The sequence below is a fragment of the Trichechus manatus genome, unplaced genomic scaffold, assembly GCF_000243295.1.
Source record: "Trichechus manatus latirostris isolate Lorelei unplaced genomic scaffold, TriManLat1.0 scaffold00105, whole genome shotgun sequence".
NCBI lineage: Eukaryota > Metazoa > Chordata > Mammalia > Sirenia > Trichechidae > Trichechus > Trichechus manatus.
In genome coordinates, this window is record NW_004444041.1 from 5,206,737 (window position 1) to 5,229,483 (window position 22,747).

The 22,747-nt window shown below is 38.3% G+C and overlaps 1 protein-coding gene across 3 annotated transcripts; it reads left to right on the forward strand.

Moving 5' to 3' along the window:
• Positions 1–895: 895 nt before the first annotated feature.
• PAQR3 (progestin and adipoQ receptor family member 3) lies at positions 896–22,651 on the forward strand. 3 transcript variants are annotated; one of them, XM_004383115.3, is made up of 6 exons: positions 896–1,263; positions 2,887–3,049; positions 9,543–9,698; positions 13,679–13,876; positions 16,064–16,154; positions 18,744–22,651. In XM_004383115.3, exons 1-6 carry the CDS (start codon positions 1,079–1,081, stop codon positions 18,875–18,877), a joined length of 927 nt encoding a protein of 308 aa, XP_004383172.2. In that variant the 5' UTR covers positions 896–1,078; the 3' UTR covers positions 18,878–22,651. The 3 variants fall into 3 exon arrangements, with proteins under 3 accessions (XP_004383172.2, XP_023593374.1, XP_023593375.1); XM_023737606.1 differs by lacking the exon at positions 9,543–9,698; XM_023737607.1 differs by lacking the exon at positions 2,887–3,049 and having other exon boundaries at positions 1,177–1,263.
• The last annotated feature ends 96 nt before the right edge of the window (positions 22,652–22,747 follow it).

A 22,747-nucleotide genomic window follows, 5' to 3' on the forward strand; every position in this document is an offset into this window, starting at 1 on the left:
ATTTTTAGTTATCTTCTTGTTTATTTCTAGTTTAATTCTATTGTGGTCAGAGACTTCAAAAAGTCTGTTTTGAATGTGTTGAGACTTTATGTCCCAATATTTTGGCAAATGTTCTATGTGCATCAGGTTTCCTCTATTTCCAGCTACTTCTAAGGACTGATCTTAAGCTCAGGCATGGCCAATAAAGTCATTCCAATTCATGGCACCCACCACACGTGTGTTTCAGAGTAGAACTGCGCTCTACTTCAGGTCTCTGGGTGGCACAAGCAGTTGGGGATTAGCTTCTAACCCAAATATGTTGGCAGTTTAAACCCACCCAGCAGTATCACATAAGAAAGGTCTGGTGATCTGCTTCTACAAAGATTGCAACCAAGAAAACCCTATACAGCAGTTCTACACATGGGGTCACCGTAACTTGGAATTAGGGCAACGGGTTTGGATTATTTTATCTTACGGAAACAGATCGCCATTTGGTGGATCCCAACCCAGTGAGAAACGGAGCACAAAGGACTTCACCACCCAAGGGCCTTAGCATAAACAACCTCAAATGTCCCTTCTGAAACCAAGTTTGTGTGATTCCAAGCATAAACTAACCGGTGACGAATCAGCTCTATCATTCTTCCTGTTAACTCTTTTCCCTTTGATTCTTCAAAATTTAACAACTATTCCCTCTAATTAAAAACGGGTGAGGGCACCCACTTTTTCAGCTCTGTGCTCTTCTGCTCTTCTCACTGGCGAGGGGTGACCACGCGCCACCACACTGCGGCGCTGGAGCCTTAGGCACTCGCGCCCCAGCTCCCTCGCGCCGCCCCAGCTCCGCCAGCCCTACACAGGGCCAACGGGGCGCGGCCCGCCGCGGCGTCCTGACGTCAGAGAGGGCTGCGACGCTGCCAACCCTCAGCGGCGCTGACGCGGGGCCGCTCAGTGCACGGAGCCGGGCCTGGACAGCTCCGGGGCGGTCGGACCTCGAACAGCGGCCGCGGGCTCCGGGGCGGGGGCTCCGGCGGCGAAGCCCCCTCCCCGGGGAGGCGGGGTCTGGGCGAGCTCCCCTTGCGAGGAGCGGCGGCGGCCGGGAACGATGCATCAGAAGCTGCTGAAGAGCGCGCATTACATCGAACTGGGCAGCTACCAGTACTGGCCCGTGCTGGTGCCCCGCGGCATCCGTCTCTACACCTACGAGCAGATCCCCGTGTCCCTCAAGGACAATCCGTACATCACCGACGGCTACCGGGCCTACCTTCCCTCCAGGCTGTGTATCAAGAGGTACAGTCTGCGGCCTCCGCGGGGCGCGCCGGCGGCCCCTCTTTCTCACCTACACCCTTTTTGTCTGATCTGCCTGATTCGTTCCCCGCTCTTTGCCGTGCCTGTCACTTCCTCGCTGGCCCATCCTTGTCGTGCCTTCCCATCGCCTCTCCCTTCTCATTGTCCACGCCGGCTATTTGATGCGCGTAGTAATAGTTATAGTAACAGTGATGATCATTACCAACTCTATGGCCTTTGCTGTTTTCACAGCGCTTTTACGTTCTTAATCCCATTTGGTACTTACTGGGATACATGTTGGAATGGACCCAGCTGACAATGGCTTAGCCATAACTTGCCTCTGTGTATTCCTAAGCTTGCTTTCTTTTTAGAGCAGCCCTGTGGGAATTCAGATACTTTGGGCCAGATAAAGGCCTATATAATTGGAAATAAGTCGATATATTATATATATATATATATGTATTTAGAAACCCCAGATTTATTCGTTCAAGAAATACTTGTTTCCCTGCCAGGTGCCAGGCACTGTACCAGGTCCTGCAGAGAACAGCAGACCTGGCTCTTGATATCAGGAAGCTACCACGTCTAGCCTGGATGACAGACATTAAAGAGATAATTATACTTTTATATAATCACCATTGTGATAAATGTGATAGATGCTGTGTAGGAAAAGCCGTGTAGTAAATAGAACTTATAACGGAGCACTTAACCTGGTCTACAGCACCACAGAAGCATTTATGAAAAGAACTTTTATATTCATTAGAAATCTTTAAATCCAAGAATCCCTGGACGGCTTTTGTTTAAAACAATTGAAAAATCAGTGTTCTAGTTCTGTCAAAACTCACTGTATATACTTAAATAAAGCACCTGACTTAGAATTAAAATGCAGATATTGGTTAGCTTCAGGTCACTGTAGTGGCAAACCCCAGTGCTGGAATGTGGGTTGTTGAATTGCTCAGGCCGCAACCACGTGTTTAGTTCTTGATCTTTTGAGCATAGTCTTTCCTCAGTTCCTTTCTCCCTGCCTTGAAAGTGTTTCAGTGACTTGCCGTCACAAGGTGACTTCGCTCGGTTGGTACTTGAGTGAATGACCCACAGGACTTCATAATTTGAATCCCAATTACTGATTTACACCAAATGCCTCCTGGGCGTGAGTAATTACACAGGAAATCAGAGCTGGGCCCTGCTGTGTATCTGGAGATCCACAAGGATACAACAGGCAGTGAATTGCCTTAAATATTTTATGCCCATGTAGCAGTGGTCCTCTGATGATAGGGCCCAAATTTCATGGAGTGGGAAATAGAGTGCTTTAGAGTTTGGACTGTTGAGTCAAAAAGACTTGGGTATCCAGAACTGCAACTTAATAGCTGTGAGACCTTGAGGAAAAGTTAACCTCTCAGTTTACTTTCCCCGTTTGTAAAATGAAGGCAATCACAATCTCTGCTTCAGAGAGTAATAAGGGTTAAATGAAAGTATGTATGCAAAATGCTATACAAGACCTGGTGCCTAATAAATGTGATAAAATGTAGTTATCATCATCATTGATTTTAAAGCTAAACAAATGACAATGAGAAAGATAATTACTGATTTTAAAGCTGGACAGAAAGTGTATGTTTGTTTATTTTCCAGTTTGTTTATTTTATCTAATGAGACGGTAAACATCTGGAGTCATTTGCTGGGTTTCTTTCTCTTCTTCACACTGGGAATATATGACATGACATCCGTGTTACCTTCAGCAAGTGCATCCAGAGAAGATTTTGTAATTTGCTCTATTTGTCTTTTCTGCTTCCAGGTAAGTCGTTTCACAGACACTATTATTGGCCAAAAAAACTTCAGTCAGGCAAATTGGGCAAGTGACCTCACTTCAGGCCCACCTTTTGCTTTAAAGAGCTTCCAAAATAGCATGTAGGTCAGTTTATTTCCTTTCATAGTCCAAGCACAAAGCATGATATTGTAAGAGTATATCTGTAGGTTGTTAAGACAATATATTTGAAATCTAATAAGTTTCAAAGATGGAAAAATTGTCTTTCCTTTTCTCTTTACCTTTATTGATATCTTTGCTTTAAAATTAATACAAGGATATATCTCTCTGATTATACTCTATTTGACTGAAGTAGAACACTATTGTCTACTTAAAACTTGCTTGGGAAGCTTGCTTGGGAAGATTTCTCATCTTTTTCCTTTATATAATATGCCTGATTTTTGTGTTTGTTTTTGTACGAGAAACCCTGGTGGCACAGTGGTTAAGCACTCGGCTGCTTACTGAAAGGTCAGTGGTTCGAACCCACCAGCCTGTTCCGTGGGAGGAAGATGTGGCAGTCTGCTTCCAAAAAGATTTACAGCCTTCGACATCCTATGGGGCAGTTCTACTCTGTCCTATAGGGTCACTATGAGTTGGAATCGACTCAACGGCAATGGGTTTTTGTTTCTGTACCATCTTTTTTAATGTCTTGTTTTACTGGTATTGATCTTTTGGTCTGTTCTTTTAATGGTAATTTCACTCTTCCTTTGATCTTTTTCCACTCTGCTGCTTTCAAAAACTTTCACTTTCTCCTTCCCTCTACCTCCTGTATGTTAGTTCCTCAGTATTTTCATTACTAACCGGTTGCCATCGAGTCGATTTCGACTCATAGCGACCCTATAGGGCAGAGTACAGCTGCCCCATAGGGTTTCCAAGGAGCGGCGGGTGGATACAAACTGCTAACATTTTGATTAGTAGCCGAGCTCTTAACCACTGTGCCACCAGGGCTCCGCATTCATTACTAAGTACCTTTAAAATGTAATCTGTAGAAGTGTCTTTAAGAATGACATTAAATAGATATCCAAATAGATAATTTTAAAGAAGAAAGCAAATGCGGGCTATAATCTTGTTGACATTTTAAGAATTAAAATGTTTTAATAGAATTTAAAAATTCAGAGAGTACAGAAAAACATAAAAATGAAAAGAAAAAGCCATTTTCCCCCTTTCTCCGAACACAGACCAGCAGTCCCTGCAGTTAGCCATTGCTGCTCAGTTGAGGGGAGGGGGCTAAGCCCATAAATCAACTGCACAGGTGTTGTTTTTATTAGGTATCATTTTATTTCAGACCTTACTTCATAGCTTTACTTACGTTACTCAAGTTAAAATTTTGGACTCAGATGACCAAGAAACACATCAAAAACATTTTCCTTCCCCTTTGTTTTAAATCCAGTTTCTGGCATAATATTTTCAATTTCTTTGAGGGAAATACTACTATCTGTTTGTTTCCTCAGGTTTAATTTTTATTCTGATAAGAGCCAAAACATCTCTTCGTGTCCATCTCCAGTTTTATAAGGGAAATGAATCAATTTCTTTATGGTTAAATTTTTAAATTCTGAGCATAGACTAAATTGCTTTTAATAATAATCATTCATAAATGCAAAAACTAGTTTATACCATTAGTTATGTGTGTACTACCCACTTTGAGAAGCCCATGTTTTCCTCTCTTTTTATGCCTTTATCCCTTAACTACCCAGCCACAGCTGATGTTAGTTCAGGGAATACATCTTCATTCCATACTGGCCTAAGGAAACACTGCGTTGAGAAACTAAAAATAGTGAATAATTATAACTTCTAATGAAGAAACAAACCCAGCGTGTTACAGTGAATTGCCTAGGATTATTCAGCAGGACAGTAAAACACTGTTCTCTAACTCCTGATGTAGTAATCTTTGTGTTACATGCTGTACAACTTGATAAAGACAAATGAGCACATCTTCTCTACTTAAAAAGACCATTTCTTTTTATTTTTATGATATTTATAACGTGTTCACTGATTTTTTTCAAAATCTTAAGGTCAGCGGGCAGCAGAGTAAATCTTAAGTATATTTTATCAATATTGATAAATATTTAATTTTTAATTTAAAAATTTTTAAAAACAACATTTTTTTTTCTCACTCCTGCCTATTTTATATGTAGGTAGTCTCCAACTTGACATATTCGAGTTATAACGAACCGTTTTTGTTTGTTTTGTACAGCTTATCGTTAGTAATACGTTGCAGAGTATAATTTGCTGATGTTATCATTCTCAGATGTTCTCTTGAAAAATGTTCAGTTTTGTGATTTACTGTTCAAAACACTGCCAGATTTATAAAGATACTGATAATAAAGGCAATAATAATGAAAACTAAAAAAAAAATGAGGTATTCATCTTACGTCAGAAACGACTTACAACAGAGTTGTCGGAACAGAACACCATCATAAGTTAGGGACAACCTGTACTCAGTGCTTTCCTGCTAACAGGATTAATAGAGTACCGTTTGGATAGTAGACTGTAAATTTAGGGCCATTGGACCTTGCCAGAGGTACTTGTATGAGATAAGAGCAAGATGTAAGAGGCTGCAAGAGGAAAAGTAGACAGAGAATACCTTTCCCTAGATTCAGTTCGTTACATTCAGTTCATCAGATGTTTTTTGAATGCCTCCTGTATATACCCAGGCACTGTGCTAGGCACCTGGGCTACGGTGCTGAACAAAACCAGTGTGTCATAAAGACCAAGTCACCCAGATAGGAAGGAGTGAGGCAGGGCATGTAAGCAGACAAAAATAGTTTGTATAATGACTCAGAAGGAAGAGACTGCTTAGCACTTTTTGGGATTGCAGGTTTTCGTCTCTATGGTTGGATCCTAGGAGAGTGGAAAAAGATAAGGCTGGAGAGATAGGCAAGGGCCAGATCGCAAACTGTTTTGTTGTAATGCTAAGGAGCTTGAATGTCGAATGTGAATAATACTGTAATTGTCTGTTTCCCTTGATGGAGTAAGATATTCCACATAAGTAAACTTCCCAGATAACTGAAACATGCTCCTTTCACTAGAGTTTTTTTCCGTGATTTTTTAAGGAACTCTTTCTACCAACATATCCCCTTTTAAACAGGGCATGCTTATTATAGGTTAACTTTTTTAAAACCCAGGTTTTTTTATTCAAACTATTGCCTTTACTTTCCCTTTAATACCATAGTTTTTCTCATATTATTTTCCTTTTCGTGATGAAATTAGTTTTATTGTTGTTTCTTATTACCATAAGACATACTCATGTAGAAATTCAAGAAAGAAAAAAGTATAGAAAAAATAAGCATCACTTGACATTTCATTTTCCAGAGGTAACTGCTTTTGATGTTTGAGTTAGAATTCTTCCAGACCTTTGTGTGTACATGGCTGCTTGCCTGCCTGCCTACCTGGTTTACTTAACCTGTCTACCAACTTCCAAGATATGATCATCTCTCCTCGCTGTTTTGTGAACTGCTCTTGTGTCATTCAGCATGATGTCGATGCCATCTTTCCCTGTCAAATGAGAATATACATATTTGATATTCTCCTGATTTATTGTATTGAATCTCAAGAATAATCTGAGAAAAGAGATAACTAAAATTCTTAGAGTTAAGTTTAATTTAGCCATAGACGAGTAAGGATTTTAGGCAGTAGATGAAGAAATGAAGTTGTGGTTAAATATATTGTTATTGAGTATTTCTATCGACACTATGGGGGCAAGTTAGGTTTGTGTAATGACCAGACTATAGAATAGTTAGAGGACCATTTTACAGTCAAAAAATCAAATGGCATACTGCATTGGGCAAATCTGCTGCAAAAGACCTCTGTAAAGTGTGAAAAAGCAAAGATGTCATTTTGAGGACTAAGGTACACCTGACCCAAGCCATGGTATTTTCAGTCGCCTCATATGCATGCGAAAGCTGGACGGTGAATAACAAAGTCCGAAGAAGAATTGATGCCTTTGAATTATGGTGTTGGCAAAGAATATTGAATATACCCTGGACTGCCAGAAGAACAAACAAATCTGTCTTGGAAGAAGTACAGCCAGAATGCTCCTTAGAAGAAGGATGGCAAGACTTCGTCTCACTCTGGACATGTTATCAGGAGGGACCATCCGTGGAGAATGACATCATGCTGGCAAAAGTAGAAGTTCAGCGAAAAAGAGGAAGACCTTCAACAAGATGGACTGACACAGTGGCTGCAACAGTGGGCTCAGACATGGGAACAATCGATTGTGAGGATGGCACAGGACCAGGCAGTGTTTTGTTCTGTTGTACATAGGGTTGCTATGAGTCAGAACCGACTCGACAGCATCTAACAACTTAGAATAGTTAGATGAACATTTCACTACCGAGCTGTTGTTTACAAAATGTTTATCAGTTTGACCTACTTTATATCATTTACCTGTCCCATCTTTTCCACCCCCACTGCCAGTGGCTTAAATTGGCCCTTGTCATTGCTCCCCAAAGCTACTCACATAACCTTTTATCTCCATTCTCAGCCATTCTAGTCCATCCTCCAGCCTCTGTAAGGCTGCATTAGAATCTTCAGTAGTCACACACATCCATATTGAAGTTAAAACTTCTTGATTTATAGGACTTGTCATCATGTCATGAAGAAGGCCACATGACATTCTTTAATGGTTCTATATTTCTCAACATGCTCCCTTTTCTTGTAGACCCTTCCAGTAAATATGTGCACACCTTTCTTATGTCCTTGATGAATACAGCTCAGCCTTTTAAGATCCACCTCAGGTGACAGCCCTTCTATGGAGTTTCTTTTCACCCACCACTCCACCCCACAAATGCACACATACACCCTCAGAGCTGAGACCCTTCCTCCTTTGTTTTCTGATTGCTGTCTGCACTAGATTTCCTATAAGACTTCTTAAATCATATGTGTTCTTTTTTTTCTGAAAAATCGCTGAGATTAGAAGTTTCATTTATCATCTTTGCATCCTTAGTGCATCACACACAGTAAGTACTTGATGGATGGAGGGAGTTCAGCTATAGAAGCCTTATTAATCGTTGAGTAGCTGATAGGGATCAGTTTTGCTCCCAAATCGGTAATCATATAAAGTCAACATAAGTCATGAGTTTTTGTTTTTGTTTTTTTGGGGGGGAGAACAACAAACCCATGTTAAACTTAGAACTTAGAAGTAAACTCTATACAATGAAATCTTATACAGACATGAAAAGTCTTAAGTGAAAAGGGCAAATTGTGGAACAGAATGTATAGTATGATTCCATTTGTATAATAAAAAATGTATGTATATATTTTGTGTGTGTGTGTAAAGACATATAGGTATTTTTGTATGTATGGAAAATATCTGGAAGGACACATAACTAATGTTATCAGCGGCTACGTGTAGGGGAATAGATTGGGTGGATAGGGCTTATATTTCTTACATCATACAAATCTTTTTTTTTTTAATTTTTTTGACATGTATTACTTTTATAATAAACACATTTTAAAAAGTAAATTACTCCTTCACAGATCAAAATAAGCTTCAATTGATACTTTAAAAAAAAATTGTATAATTTTCCCACTACTTTGCTGTTCATTTAAAATTTTTCCGTTTTACTTTGGTGAGTGGCAAAGCAGCCATCTAAGATGCATCAGTTGGTCCCAGTTCACCCAGTTGGAGTAAAGGAGAATTAAGAACACCAGAGTCACAAGGAAAATATTAGCCCAAGAGACAGAAGGGCCACATAAACCAGAGACTCCATCAGCCTGAGACCAGAAGAACTGGATGGTGCCTGGCTACCACCAATGACTGTCCTGACAGGGAATACAACAGAGAGTCCCTGATAGAGCAGGAGAAGGGTGGGGTGCACAACTCAAATTCTAGTAAAAAGACCAGACTTCATGGTCTGACTGAGACTGGAGGAACCCCAGAAAGCATGGCTCCCAGACTCTCTGTCAACCCAGAACTGAAGCAGTTCCCGAGGCCAACTTTTCAAAAAAAGATTGGAATGGACTGTGGGACATAAAAATGATACTCATGAAGAGTGTGCTTCTTAGCTGAAGCAGATACATGAGACAAAATGGGCAGCTTCTGTCCAGAGGTGAGATGAGAAGGCAGGGAGGGTTAGGAGCTGGTTGAATGGACACGGGAAATCAGGTGGAAAGGAGGAGTGTGCTGTCACAGTATAGGGAGAGCAATTAGGGTCACATAACAATGTATGTATAAATTTTTGTATGAGAGACTAACTTGAATTATAAACTTTCAGTTAACTACAACAATAAAAAAATTTTCCATCTTAAAATTAGATGTCATTCTTGAATTTCTCTATGATTCTTATCCCCATTTTACCCATGAGGAAACTAAGGTTTAGAAAAATGGTATAGCTTGCCCAGCTAGTAAGGGACAGAGCTAGAATCCAAGCCCTAGTCTGTTTGACTAGAGAGCCTGTGCTCTTAACCACTTGACTGAACATTATGCACAAGTTGCTTTAATTTCTCTGTTTCATTTTGCTAAGATTTGTTTTATTTTCCATAGGTCTGTATGCTTTGCTCTGTGGGCTATCATCTTTTTTCCTGTCATCGGTCAGAAAAAACCTGTCGGAGATGGATGGCATTAGATTATGCAGGAATTTCTATCGGAATACTGGGCTGCTATGTCTCGGGAGTATTTTATGCATTTTATTGTAATAATGTAAGCAGCTTAAAGCTTTTTACATTCTACCTTTCTTGTAGATCTTGAGTTTTTTGCCATGGTTCTTTGTAAGTATGTATACTTTGTAAGTAAGTATATAATTAACTTATAGAAGAAACAGAAGAGTCTTGTTTAGGCATAGCCTCGCTTGTTTTTTGAAAGGGCCCTGTGATCTCTACCATCTCTTATCAATTTCATATTGATTTTACTAATTTTCCATTGAGAAAAAATAATATATAAAGTCGGTCTCTGAAAACTTAATGTAGACATTGAATTATTAAGGTTCCCACTTCTATCTGGTTTCTCATATCTGTTATTTTTGTGTTTATAGAATTGAAGTTAAACAAAGTTAGCACTTGATTAAATTACGAAGCTGGCTGCTGCTTTCTGTTTTCGCTTCGTATCCTTTATGCTGCTCTCTGAAAAAAAAGTGTATCTGTGAGTGTATTGTCCCATATTTTTCTACAGGAAACATTTTCCTTTCCACAATCTTATGCTCTAGGGGTAGGCCTAGAGACAGTCCACATGGGTGGTGAGTGTCTTTAATGAGTATCAGATGTCTCTGAGTTCTAGATCAGCTATGTTTTCTGGCCATGTTGAGCCCTAAGTTTACAAAAGTCAGTTTTTGCCTTGTGAAAAGCAGCACTTGAAACACTGTGATCAGATAATATAGCACCTGACCTAAAAATGTTATGCAGCCAAACTTTATAGAGCCCCCACCCTATCACCTCATCATCCCAGGCAAGAGGACAAACTTAATCTTCCCATGGGCCAAGTCCATCTTAAGCTCTCCCATTCAGAAGGTCCCTTTCGATCTTACTCTCTTTTCTTCCTGCTCTCCTACCATACTCTTACTTTTTGTTCTTTTAGTTCCCTCCATTTCAAAGCCAAGATGGATCTACTGTGACACATTATGTAAGAGTGGCACTTCTCCCTCAGGAGTAGCATACTTACTAGTTAGTTCTGGTCCAAGTCACAAGGACTAGAGCCTGTCCTGCCCAGGTCCACCTCATCCCCACCCACCATGTAGCAGGTGATCCAAGCCACAGTCCCCAACATTTGCCTAAAGGGAGGATTGGCTGCAGTACTTGGGAATTCTTAAACAGGACATTTGTCTCTACACAGTAATGGAGAAAACTGTCAACATACCTGGTGTGTAAAACTAACAAAGAGAAAACATAAATTTCATTTGAATAGGTAAAAGCTTTGCATGTTAATTATAGCCACATACATGTCAGTTGTTTGCTTTTTTAGACCTAATTACTTTGGAGCAGAAGCATGTAATTGTATATGCAGTTAACCTTGTTTATTGATTTTAGTAGTGAACTATTCATGTCTACTCATCTTTCATAATTTGTTCATTTTCATGTAATCTGTTCACATTTTTTAAAAAAATTAAAGGAAATAACTAGGAGCTAGTGAATGCAGTCATGTAATATTTGAATTGTTTTGTTTCTTATTATTTCTCTGAAGCCTATTTTCTGTTACCTCTTCCTAAACATCAAATCTGATCATCAGAGAGACCAGTGGGACACTTGTAATTCTCTAATCAGAAAAACTGTCCCCAGGATAGTTTAAAAAGAAAAAAGAACGAAGAGCTGATGTAATCCATGATCATATAATGGAAAAATTGTTGTTTTCCCTCTGGTATCTAACTAATTCCCAAATTTACATTCATCTCAATTGCTATAGTGGCTCTTTACCGTTTAAGGACCACAGGCTGTTTTTAGAATCAGATTGAAAATGATGGACCCTCCATCCAGGAAAATGCACATTTAGGCACACATCTAAACAATTTGGCAGGTGATTTCAGGGAGTTAAAAGCCCCCAGAAGTCCTTAGAGTTCAGGGCGAGAACTCTTGTCCTACATGATACTAACTTTTCAGCTTCAAGACCAGCTTTTCAACTGCTCATTTAGTCACATAAATATCCCATAAGACCCCAAGCTTAGTATATTTTAAAATGAACATTTTACTTCACCAAAGACACAAGGAAGCTATTAGCCCAAGAGACAGAAAGGGCCACATAAACTAGAGACTTCATCAGCCTGAGACCAGAAGAACTAGATGTTGCCCGGCTACCACCAGTGACTGCCTGATGGGGAACACAACAGAGAGTCCTTGACAGAGCAGGAGAAAAGTGGGCTGCAGAACTCAAATTCTAGTAAAAAGACCAGACTTAATGGTTTGATTCAGACCAGAGGGACCCTGGAAGACAGGGCCCCCAAACTGTTAGCCCAAAACTAGAACCATTCCCAAGGCCAACTCTTCAGACAAAGATTAGACTGGACTATGGAACATAAAATGATACTTGTGAAGAGTGTGCTTCTTAGCTCAAGTAGATACATGAGACTAAGTGGGCAGCTCCTGTCTGGAGGTGAGGTGAGAAGGCAGAGAGGGTCAGGAGCTGGTTAAGTGGACACGGCAAATCCGGGGTGGAAGGAGGAGTGTGCTGTCACAGTATAGGGAGAGCAACTAGGGTCACAGAACAATGTATGTATAAATTTTTGTATGAGAGACTAACTTGAATTGTAAACTTTCACTTAAAGCACAACAATAATGATTTAAAAAACAAAGAAAAATGAACCTTCTTTCATTCCCTCTGACCCCCACCCCCCGTCGCAACATGCACTCACACACCAAATCCGGATCATCTTTGTTCGTTCACTCCATCAGTAGAACCCATTTACCTGGCCTTTCAGACTAGAAACCACCAAGCCATCCTCCACTGTTCTCTCATTCATCCAGTCAGCCCTTAATACTTTAGATTATTTCAAAAAAAAAAAAATCTCCTGAATACGGTGCTCATATCTATCTTCTTTGCTCAACAAGAGTTCAAAGCTCCATTCTGTTTGGATAAACTATTCTAATAACTTCTAGCCGGCTTCTTGTTATCTCTTTCTTTTCCACACTGATTTCAGAGTTATTTCTCTAATAAGTCACCTTGAAAAAGGACTGTGTCGGGAGCCCTAGAGGCACAGTGGTTAAGCGCTCAGCTGCTAACTGAAAGGTTGGTGGTTGAAACCCACCCAGCCTCTCTGTAGGAGAAAGACCTGGTGATCCATTTCTGTAAGGATTACAGCCAAGAAAACCCTATGAAGCAGTTCTCTGTGTCACATGGGGCCGCTGAGTTGGAATCAACTTGATGGCAAACAACAAAAACAACATCCGCTTCTTAAAGAACTTATTTCCCCATTGCCAACATGGTGAAGTTTAAAATCCATAGCCTACCAGTCTGCCTGCCTTTCAACCTCCCTTCTCAAAACTTCCCAGCTGCATGTGCTATTCCTTTTCCTTGAGAGTTCCCTCTTCCCACAAAATCTTATATATTCCTCAGTGCCTGGCTCAGATGTCACCTCTTTTGTGAAGCATTTTTTAGCTACCCTCGTTGAAACTAAAAACTCAGTGCTGTCGAGTTGATTCGACTCATAGCGACCCTAAAGGACAGAGTAGAACTGCCCCATAAGGTTTCCAGGGGGCGCCTGGTGGATTCAAACTGCCAACTATGGTTAGCAGCCATAGTTCTTAACCACTATGCCACCAGGATTTCCTTAGCTACCCTAGGTAAAGTTAATTGCTCCCTCTTCTGTGTTTCTACAACCTTCTGTTCATAACTCAGTTACAGTACTTATCACTAGATCCCAGTCTATGAGCTTATCCACCGGGTGCAGGAGGGTCCATATCATAGTCATTTTTGCTTTTACAGGACTTACACTGTGCCTAGCACATAATAGCTACTCAAAAAAATGCTTTTGTGTCACTAAATGTGGTCTTTTACCAGCTCAGTATGGAATTTGGTTTACCATCCTAAGAAACCTAACATTTGTGTGTCACATGCATTTTTTAAGGAAGGAAAGTAATCGTGTTTAGAAATGAAAACATCAAGTAGATAGAGTTTAGAATGTGTAATGTAAAAACCAAAATTACCTTTTTCCTTCCCTTATTAAATAATAATTAAAATTCGTTTCCTTTTCATTCTAGTATTGGCGTCAAGTGTATTTGATCACAGTGCTTGCTATGATCCTGGCAGTGTTCTTTGCTCAGATTCATCCCAATTACCTTACACAGCAATGGCAGAGACTCCGTTCTATCATCTTTTGTTCTGTTTCGGGATATGGAGTGATCCCTACTCTTCACTGGGTTTGGCTCAATGGAGGAGTCGGTGCTCCTATTGTACAGGTAGGTTGAGTATACTCAATACTTTCCCCCTTTCTTTGTCCTTAAAACTTCATTCCTTTTGGATAAAGTAGTGTAATTAGGCCAAGTGGAGGTTTTTGTCATTTGACAGCATATTTTTAATTGTATATTAATGCCATAATTTTTATAAGCCATCCCTTGAAGAAATAGAAGTCTAACTGCTGTTTCTGTCTTTGTTTTTTTCCTGGATGTCTTCCTTTGAATTAGTACATTCTTAGTTCTTTTTCTGTTATTCTTAGTGTGTAAGTACATAAGTCCCTTACCTGTGGAAGAGGACTGCAGGGTTTCTAGTTCTGTCAGCTGGGTCAGTGATGATGTTGATAACACAAGTATAGAAGGAGAAGCAGTTGGCTTTTTTGGGTGGATGGGGTGTAACTCGGAAGGATTTTTTCTTGGATGTGTTGAGTTTGAGGTACCGATGGGATGTAAAGGTAGGGATAGGGTGTGGAATTTAGGTCGGAGTTTAAGACTAGTGATGAAGATTTGGAACTCATCACCGTATTGGTAGTTGGAGCTGTGGAAGCATGTTTGACCCACCAAGGAAAGTAAATTGAGAAGTAAAAGAAAAAATATTAGAGCCAGGTATTACGGGGGAACAGTTGGTGTGCATTAGAAAGAACTTCAGTGATTTCCTCAGTGTTGCCAAGAGTATTAGAAATAGTACTTATGTTCTCAGAGATCCGTACAAAAATGCTTTAAGTGTAGGTTACAAGGTAAACTTGAAAAATTTAACATACGTTAATAGCCAGAAAATCTGACAAAAGTCACATAGACTTGTTGAAGTGGGACCTTTGCTGGAATGTAGGAACTGAAAGACAGGTTTTATTCAAAAGAATCAAATCTTATTAGAAGAGGGGGGACTATTAGTCAGTAGGCTTACATATACTTGGGTGAAGTTGGCAACAGCAGAGTAGCAGCATGTGAGTATAAAACTAAAAAGAAAGCAAGTTCTGTGGTAGAGTGAACTGAGTGATATGATCTGACTACTTTGCCAAATCAAGGACAAGGGTGATGCTTTCTTCAGATTAGGAACTGGTAGGAGAAGGGATGAGAGTATAGTGATAAGGGACTTCAGTGATCATGATATCTGTGAAAAGATCATTTTTCTGGCAATTTTGATTCCCTAAACAGAAGCAAAGAAAACAGGTTTGGGAACCGCCACTCTAGATTTAATGAGATGAACACATCCCTTTTAAGCATATAATGGCAGAAAAGAGAACAAGACCCATTAGGCCAGTGGATTTTAAAGAAACTCAGAAAAATAATGGGAACATTCCCATGTTCAGGAATCTTAAAATAGAAATATGGCTTAGGATATAGACAGTGGTTCTCAAGGATGGAACTCGTCACAGATCATTCCAGTGAGGAAGCAAAGGGAGCTTTCCAGAGAAGTTTGCTGATAAGCTCTGATTTCAGAAAGATGAAAAGAGAAGCAGTTAACCAAAGATGAAAAGTTCCAGAAATGTTAATTCTAGGGATTTGGGTGGGGTTGTATTCTAGAACATTTTAGAAATCCGAGATTTATTAGTCTGAAGAATATAGGATAGGGTTGCTATGAGTTGGAATTGACTCAATGGCAGGCACCATTATAATTCTCAAGTGTTTGAAGAAGGAAGGGAATTTGTTTTTATTTCTTAAATGGGTTCTTGGTAAATTAAGTTTAGAACCAGAATTAGGAATAATATGTATCAGTTACAGCTGGCTGATTTTCTCAGAGTATAGAAAAGCTTTCCGTTAGAGCTTCAGCAGTGACGTGGACTACTTTGTGTAGTAATATTTAAGAGGATCATTTATCCAGGATGTTGAAGAGATTTCTGTATTGGGCAGAACTTCTTGAGTCTTTTCCAGCCCCAAGTCCCTGGTCTTCAGTGTCTTCGCTTATGCAACTGGGAACTCCTTTCCCACATGCCTCCCAACCGTGTTACCTACACTGTAAATGTTGGACCTTCACTGCATTAAAACTCTTACTCCATTAGGATACTCTCTATGCTCCATTTTTGTGGACTGCTTCCTGCAGTATTGAGAGCAAGGTTTCTGTTATTGAAGAATATCTGCAAAAGCAATTCACATTTAACAATTTTAAATTCCACCACTAGATTATATTAAATTGAGAATTCAGTGACAGTAGTAGGAAGATCTGTGAAAAAAAAAACATGTTTTGCTTTTCAGGACTTTGCACCTCGTGTAATTGTGATGTATATGATTGCTCTTCTTGCCTTTCTATTCTACATTTCCAAAGTTCCAGAAAGGTACTTTCCAGGTAGGTATCTCTTTTATAGTGGTTTTGTGGCTATCATTCTAAACATATGCTTGAGGTATATGATTCAGACCATCAAAACTGAGTTTTCATTGTTATTGATTATAGAATGGGTCTTCTAGTCCCAAACTTTAACTTTTAAAGAGCTTTCACAGAGTTTTCCTTTCATGCTGACGAAATGGGTTGAAACCAGTAGGTGGGGTTATCACCATTTCACAGATTATGAAGTAATAACAGAACTGAGGTTTAAACTCTGGAGTCTTCTGACTCCCAGTCACTTTTTTAAAAAGTCGAGCACTCGTCATCAATTGTCATTTACTTCCTTATATGCCAATTGTCCTTTAAAAATAATTTATATAGAGAGAGAGATATGAAACAAGAAATAAGAAAAATGACAAAGGAAAATAAGAGAAGGATAATGAACAGAAGCCAGGTTTAGAGTCACTTCACAGTATATACATTATAAGGTTCTCAGGTCCAGTTTCCTCATTTGAAACCTGGAAGTAATACTTTATCTCATGGAGCTATTGTGAGGATGAGATGATAAAAGGAACATAAAACATTTAACATAGTTTCTAGCAAGTGGTAAGCATTCAATAAAGGTTAGCAATTACAATGACGATGTCCCTTAATCTTAATACTATAAATGAAGTTGTGGTTGAGTAAGGACAATTCTATAAAGGGACAGAATCATGAAAATCCAGGCTATCTTTGACTTGAGTCATAAAAAAAAATCATAAAGCGGTGATTTTTCAGTTGTGGGGAGGGGAGGACTGGAAGTAGAATATAGTTTAAATTCAAACTGCAAGCTTGTCCCCCCACCTTCCCTACTGGGCTAAGAATCACTGCCATAGTGAATTGAAGATGGGGTTGTGCCAGTCCTTAGGTGTGTTTGGGCAGATGAAAGGATGAGAAACACTGATCTAGAGAATAAATAGACCATAAATCCTCGGCATTCCTCTGTGGACTTGATTTTTCACTACTGAATTTTAAATAATGGAATACAAACGAGAACTGGAGTGTTGATATTAGGATTCTGGAACATAACTGGGACATTGTCCCTGAATTGAAGAGCACTCAACTTCCAAGCAGGACCACACTTTTCCCCAGAAAACAGTTCTGGTAAAATGCATTTTTTTATGCCTCTGTTAATAAATAATAAAAGCAACATGTAGAAAATTGAAGAATGAAAGTTCTCTACACTTCAGGAGTTACCAGTCTGTTTAAGACACCTATAAAAGGTCAAAAAGACACTTATAAAAGGTGAAATGTTATATAACTTAACTTTCTAAGACAGCTTGACGTAAATGTGCTCCGTAGCTGAATGTGTAGTTGAGTAGAGGAACATTAGAGCAGTGATTATATGGACACCTCAAAAAATGAAAAGTCTTTACAGATAAAAGTGATAAATAAAGCCTCAAGAGGTTCATGGGTGAATGGCTTAAAAACCTCCTCTGGCCACCCCTGGCTATAAAGAAAAGCATTGTATGGTGGTGGTGAGGTGGTGGACAAGTGCGGACAGTGAGTCTTTATTATGAAACTAAAAAAAAAAAATATTAAACCTAAAAACTTTAACAGCTTAGGTCAAATTTTTCAAAATACATCAAGATCACAGTGGTGTTTGATGGGTCCAAAGACTCCTAAGATGTGTCTGTGATAGAATTGAGTAGATCTGTGATACCTGTATTAAAATATAATCAGTTTTCTTTGTAATCCTGTTTAGTGTATGTTTTTAAAAATGGGTCTTTGGGCTTCACAAGCCTGTCGGGGGTCTGTGGGCACAAAAAAGATTAAAAGCCCCTGCGGAAAGTATCCTGTTCACTTACACTTTAAAATCCCAGTACTGTACTAATTATTCTTCTAGGTCAGAGAGAGTAGGTAAGACAGTATTTACATTCCATGACCATAGAAGCACCACAAATAAGGAAAAGTTATTTATGTTGAAGTCTCCATATCTCTGTGTTTTGTTATTTGCTGAGAAAGCTTGAGAAGCTTCCCACATGTTAATCATTATATCTTCTTGGAATTGAACCTTTGGCCACAAAGAAATTAAGTTGTATATAAAGTCATAGACCTTAGTTAACTGATTACCAATTAAATTCTGCAGATCATTCTGTTAGATAGTCTGAGATTCCAGTCTGAGCTTTCTCCTTGAAGACTTGCTTGAAATAAAAAAAGTGCTTCTAGCAGATTCATAGCAAAACACAGAAGGCTCTTATATGATTTGTAGCACTCATCTCCTTTGCCTCTCTCAACTCTTATGTAATATTTTTTCTTCATTCCACCAGAATATATCAGTTGAGATGTGGGAGACAAAAAGTCAAAATCCTGAATTTAACCAAGTGAGATTTTGAAACACACCAATGTACTTACTGAATAAAACCTTAAAATTAGACTCAAATATAAATTCATCCTTTTTAAAAAATATTCATGAAAAATGGGTCTGAATTAATCTTTCAGTCTCCAGACACTCTGGGACCACTACAATCATTCTCCTCTAAGCCATACTTCCAAGGCCGGAGATAGAAAACTATTTTTCCATTAATATCAAAATATTACAGTCAATATTCTTTTCTTTGTTTTCCCTATCAGGACAACTCAACTACCTCGGATCAAGCCACCAAATATGGCATATCCTTGCAGTAGTGATGTTGTATTGGTGGCATCAGTCAACTGTGTATGTCATGCAGTACAGACATACCAAGCCTTGTCCTGACTATGTGTGACATTTGTGAATTCAGGTATGGCCATCTGGTGTATTCAGTTGTGAAGCAATATTTTGATGGGGAGTTGTGTACCCCACTAATTCTAAGATTCTTGCTGTTGTTTTTTCTTTTCCTCATTTAATGTATCATGAGTAATATTTTATAAAAATGGAAAAATGCATTTGGGGGTCTGTAATAACTGTTTTACAGGCCCTTAAAACTACTCATTTGCTGCTTGTACAGAAAATGAAAATTAGTTGGCATTCATAAGAAACATTCGAATAATAGCAATGAATGTTAAACCATTGTAGAGATAGGATTCATTTTACTTAACACCAGCTTAATTTCCTTAGGAAGGGCTTATCTCCATTAGGAAATGGAGTCATCCTGTCAGACTACTTTAATGGAAGAATTTTTTAGTAGATGATCAAGTGTAAGTGCCTGATCAAGGCAAGGGATGCCACAAGCTATGATTGTGATTTTTGAATAATCACTAGCCTTTAAATACATGCTTTGTGAGAAACTGGCACTTAGGTATAATTTTCTTTAGCTGTAGATTCTCCCTTCTCTAGGAACATTGGATTTTTTAGTTTGCCAGAACAGAAATTTTAAACTTCTACTCCTTTTAGTTAAGAGAGGTGTTGAGAAGAACTTTGTCGTTTTCTATCAGATAAGAATCACATTAGAAACTGATTACATGATTAGGTGACAAATTTTGTGGTCTAATAACCAAGTTATTAGCCATCTAGGCTTTTTAATTCCTTATCTAGACACTGAATTCTTGTAAGTGGATTGCAGATTTTTTGGTTCCAAAAATTCCCATAGCATAAGAGCTTTCACCTCTCTGAATTTGCAGTCCTAAATTTTGTGGGTATATGGGTGCTACTTTCAAGGCCATAGGATCCAGATGGCCCAGTCTTGACGCTGAAATGAACCTTAAGCCTTAGAACAAAGTCATGCAGATGCCCCATCTGGTAAATGTGCTTATTCACTTGGGCTCCAGTCTTCCTCTGTTTACGCATGTATTAGCATTGCATCAATAACTCATAAAGTATTGATATACTAGCTAATATCTGGAACCTGACATACAACATTTGGTCTTATATATATCGCTGCCCTGTCATACAACGTACCCCTCTTTTTCTTTGATCTTTTCGTATGCATTAATGAAGTCCTTTAAAGCAGAAGTCCGTAACAAACTTACGTTGTTCGTTGGAATATAAAATATTACCCAAGTTTCTTAATGAGTTCACATAAGCTATTTTAATTACTCGTGTATTTTCAGAACATTAGCATTACTAAATTTCAGAAAAAGTGTTGACTGATGGTAAAGCTTATGCCCAAAATGCCTTTCATGTCTCTTGATAGGAAAGTTACTTCATCGTGCTTCAGTTTATGCATCTGTAAGATTTTGTATTTTTCAGTGTAGTGTTTTTGGAATATAATTCCCCAGGCTAGTATCTCAGCAGGGAGAATTTCCCCCCCGTAGGCTCAACAAGGGCGCACTGTGTTGTGCCCTTTACTATGATGGAATGCTACTTTGAAAATGGCTATTTTACTTCATAAGGCCACACATTTGATCCATGTGCTAAATGATAATAGATTTTGGTTTAACAGTAATAGGCTGTATTTCCTCTAAAACAACCCTCGTTGGCTTATATATTATTGCTTTTAAATAGATATTTTGCCATATTGGCCAAATAAAAAACACTGAGTATAGTTATTTTTAAAATAAGGGAAAAGTCCACTACTTTTAGGTCTGGAACCTTTTTTTTATTGTAAAGTCTTCTCAGAATAAAAATATATGAACATTGTTTCATTCTCTTTTAATTTTTAGAAATATTCTTTTTCTTCTTATAGGGTATTAATTAATTCTTGCCATCTGAATTGATAAAAAACATACTGTATTTTTTATTTTAAGAATGTTTCTTTGAATTTCAAAGGCATACAGGTCTGACTGTAGGAGAGTTACACTGTGTAATTATTTCAACATTTTATGAAAATGTTAAATACTGTAAGAAAGCTATGCTCTCTCATTTTTATCTTTACTGTTATATATTTATTATAAAGTAGGGAATGAATGAATGTGGATTGCTGTCAACTATAAAAACTTCTGTAAGTCAGCATTTATTGACCACCTACTGTGTGCAGAGCACTACTGGCAAAAATTTTAAGACATTGTTAACATTAAAGAATAACTATTTAAAATCTGCCTACAAATCTGAGCCTTGTAATAATGTATATTTAAGTTAGTTTTGTTTTTATAGATTTGTTATTAAAACAAGATTAAAAGTACACTGTTCGGCTACAGCATTAAAAGACTGGTTTGAATTTGACCAATGTGTAAACTATAAAAGCTCTTTACTTACAGATTTTAAAAGTACATTTTAAAATTATTCATGGCTGTTTTAAATTGTCTATAGTGATTTATAGGGTTGTAGTTAAATCATTTAAGAAACAATTATCTTTCTATATAAAACCATTTTCAGATAGCAAGACTGTGCTTGTCTTTTTTATTATACTGAGTGCAATTCAGTATGCTGCATGGCAAAATATGTATTATGTAAATAAACTGGGTTTACTAAATAATATTAAGTGCTACTTGTCATTCTTTATAATCTATAACAGCTTTAAAATCATATTTTAGAATCATGAATGAAGATTCAGGGAATATCTGTCACATCTTATGGCATCCCACCTGGACAAAGTAACTGATTTGAAGACTGTGACTGACTGGCATAAAGCTGTATACCTCTCCATTTGGCAGGTACCTATCTGAGATAGATATACTTTGCCCTACATTAAATGTCAAGGGGCAAAGCCTGTACTTCCATATTCCTGCCAGTTGCTGAGCTGAGTAGATCCATGTCCACCCTAAATCATCATTCCTGATAATTCTACCCCTGCCAGAGTGTGTCTGGTACAAACAGAAATGAAGAATCAGCTCAAACGTTAGGGGAGAGGCAGATGAAATATCACATCAATTGTGTTGATACCGAAAGAGGTATAGATGCTATTAAGCACCAAGGTCCCCTGAAATGCTGCAGATGATCCAGAGCTGAAACCACCTTTAGGACACATTTTCAGAAGGGAGAGGAAAATATCAGCAGTAGGGGTCTCTTGTGAAAAGTGAAACTTCCGTCCTTAGAGGGCTGAAATGAACAGCCACTGAGGTTCTAGGCCTACTCTGTAAACCTGGGATTAAAAACATTACATAATACACCTGTAATTCAATAGTGCCTACCACCATAAAGCAAAATTGACCTTTTGAAATGTGCAACAAGAAGTAAAACTTCAAAAGCTTATGCCTGCAGTTATTAACCACATGCTATACATGATGCTTGAGCTGGATTGCCTTAAAAGGATTAGCTATTCAAAATAAATAGCTATACATTGCAGCATATATTCTTCTCTAAAGAAGTTAACTATAACTGATTTTGAACACTGATACATTCCAGTTTTATATAAATTTGTGAAATTTATTCTCAGATTAGAAATCAACAATTTAATCATTTGTGGTATTATGCTGCTTTGTACCATTCATTAAAAAGATACATAGCCCTTATTTTTCCACATAACTTTTACATAGCTGTTACTACTTCAAAAAGTATGTTCATTTGTAACAGACAAGATGGGTCTCTCCACAAGCCACAAATCTAAAAATCTAGTTTGTTTCAATCTGATAAATAGGTTTTCTCTTTAACATGTCAGTCTTTTCTGATCAAGAATTAAAACATTTTAAGTTACCAGTTTTTAAAAGTTTCAAAATAAATAATATATAATGCAAATCCTTCCCCCCCCCAAAAAAAAACCCCACTGCTGCCAAGTTGATCCCAACTCATAGTGACCCTATAGGACAGAGTAGAACTGCCCCATAAGGTTTCCAAGGCT